At 37.1% G+C, this 1,527-nt stretch overlaps 1 protein-coding gene across 1 annotated transcript; it reads left to right on the top strand.

Moving 5' to 3' along the window:
- Positions 1 to 306: 306 nt before the first annotated feature.
- Positions 307 to 1,251, top strand: LOC100348717 (olfactory receptor 5T2-like). Its single transcript, XM_070059794.1, has one exon. The coding sequence runs from the start codon at positions 322 to 324 to the stop codon at positions 1,249 to 1,251; it is 930 nt and encodes a 309-aa protein (XP_069915895.1). The 5' UTR covers positions 307 to 321.
- Positions 1,252 to 1,527: the final 276 nt, after the last annotated feature.

Below are 1,527 nucleotides of genomic sequence, written 5' to 3'. Positions count from 1 at the left end.
ATTTAGAAGATCACTTGTTGTTTCAACATGATTTAATATGAAAATATCTAACACTAGATTTCTAAATTAAGCAGTTGGAGTGATGATTGTACAAATGGTGTGAACTCAGCAGTATCTTCCTCTTCATAATGCAGTGAGTTGCACTAAACTTTGACCAAGTGGACATTGTCTCCTAATTGACTACTTGGACTTTATGCATTGTCAAGCAATAACACAAAGACACAGCAGATGTTTTCATGGTCACAATATTGTTCATTATTTTCCTAATATTATGATTTTAATTGTATGTAGTTTGTCAACTTTGTCCTCTAAGATTTCAGCATGAGGAATAACACTGAAGTCACCATGTTTGTACTAAAGGGCTTCACAGACAATCCTGAACTTCAGATCATCTTTTTCTTCCTGTTTCTAGCAATCTACCTCTTCACACTCTTGGGGAATTTAGGATTGATTGTGTCAGTCATTGGGGATTCTCGGCTCCACAACCCCATGTACTATTTCTTGAGTGTGTTGTCTTCTGTGGATGCTGGATTTTCCTCAGTCATTACCCCAAATATGATAATAGATTTAATGTCAAAGAATAAAGTCATTTCATTCTTTGGTTGTGCAACACAAATGTTTCTTGCTGTCACCTTTGGGACCACAGAATGTTTTCTTTTGGCTTCCATGGCATATGACCGCTACGTAGCCATCTACAACCCACTTCTGTACTCTGTGAACATGTCACCCAGAGTCTATGTGCCACTCATCGTTGCTTCCTATTTTGGTGGCATTTTGCATGCAACAATCCACACAGTGGCCACATTTAGTCTGTCCTTCTGTGCCTCCAATGAGATTAGTCATTTCTTCTGTGACATCCCTCCACTCCTTGCAATTTCCTGCTCTGACACCCACACAAACGAGCTTCTCCTCTTCTACTTTGTGGGCTCCATTGAGGTCCTCACTATTCTGATTGTCCTGATCTCCTATGGGTTCATTCTGTTGGCCATTCTGAAGATCCAATCTGTTGAGGGGAGACAAAAAGTCTTCTCTACATGTGGTTCTCACCTGACTGGAGTGTCCATTTATCATGGAACAATCCTCTTCATGTATGTGAGACCAAGTTCCAGTTACGCTTTGGATCATGACATGATAGTCTCAACATGTTATGCCATTGTGATTCCCATGTTGAATCCCATCATCTACAGTTTGAGAAATAAAGATGTGAAAGAGGCCATGAAAAGAGTGTTTGGGAAAAATTGGTGTAGATAAAGTTAATTAAATTGAAAATGTATTATATATTCAGTGTCTAACTATCTAATGTTTTTAGCTGTGTGCTGTGTGTTTATAATTTTATAAAACATTTAAAATAAATATCATACTCAATAATCTACCTATTCATTTTTTATAGTTGTAATATAATGTGTCATTGTATTACTTCCTACTAAATTCACACACACACACACACACACACACAATACAAAAGTGCTGATAACTAATCATATTTGTTAGCTATGACTTCAGTATACAAAAACCACAATTTCATGG

The sequence above is a fragment of the Oryctolagus cuniculus genome, chromosome 1, assembly GCF_964237555.1.
Source record: "Oryctolagus cuniculus chromosome 1, mOryCun1.1, whole genome shotgun sequence".
In the NCBI taxonomy this organism is placed as follows: Eukaryota; Metazoa; Chordata; class Mammalia; order Lagomorpha; family Leporidae; genus Oryctolagus; species Oryctolagus cuniculus.
Note: the sequence above shows the minus strand (reverse complement) of the source record. Positions and strands in the feature narration are given on the sequence as shown.

Coding starts and splice junctions, on each gene's coding strand:
- LOC100348717 (XM_070059794.1), top strand. CDS start 322: ATGAGGAATAACACTGAAGTCACCATGTTTGTACTAAAGGGCTTCACA.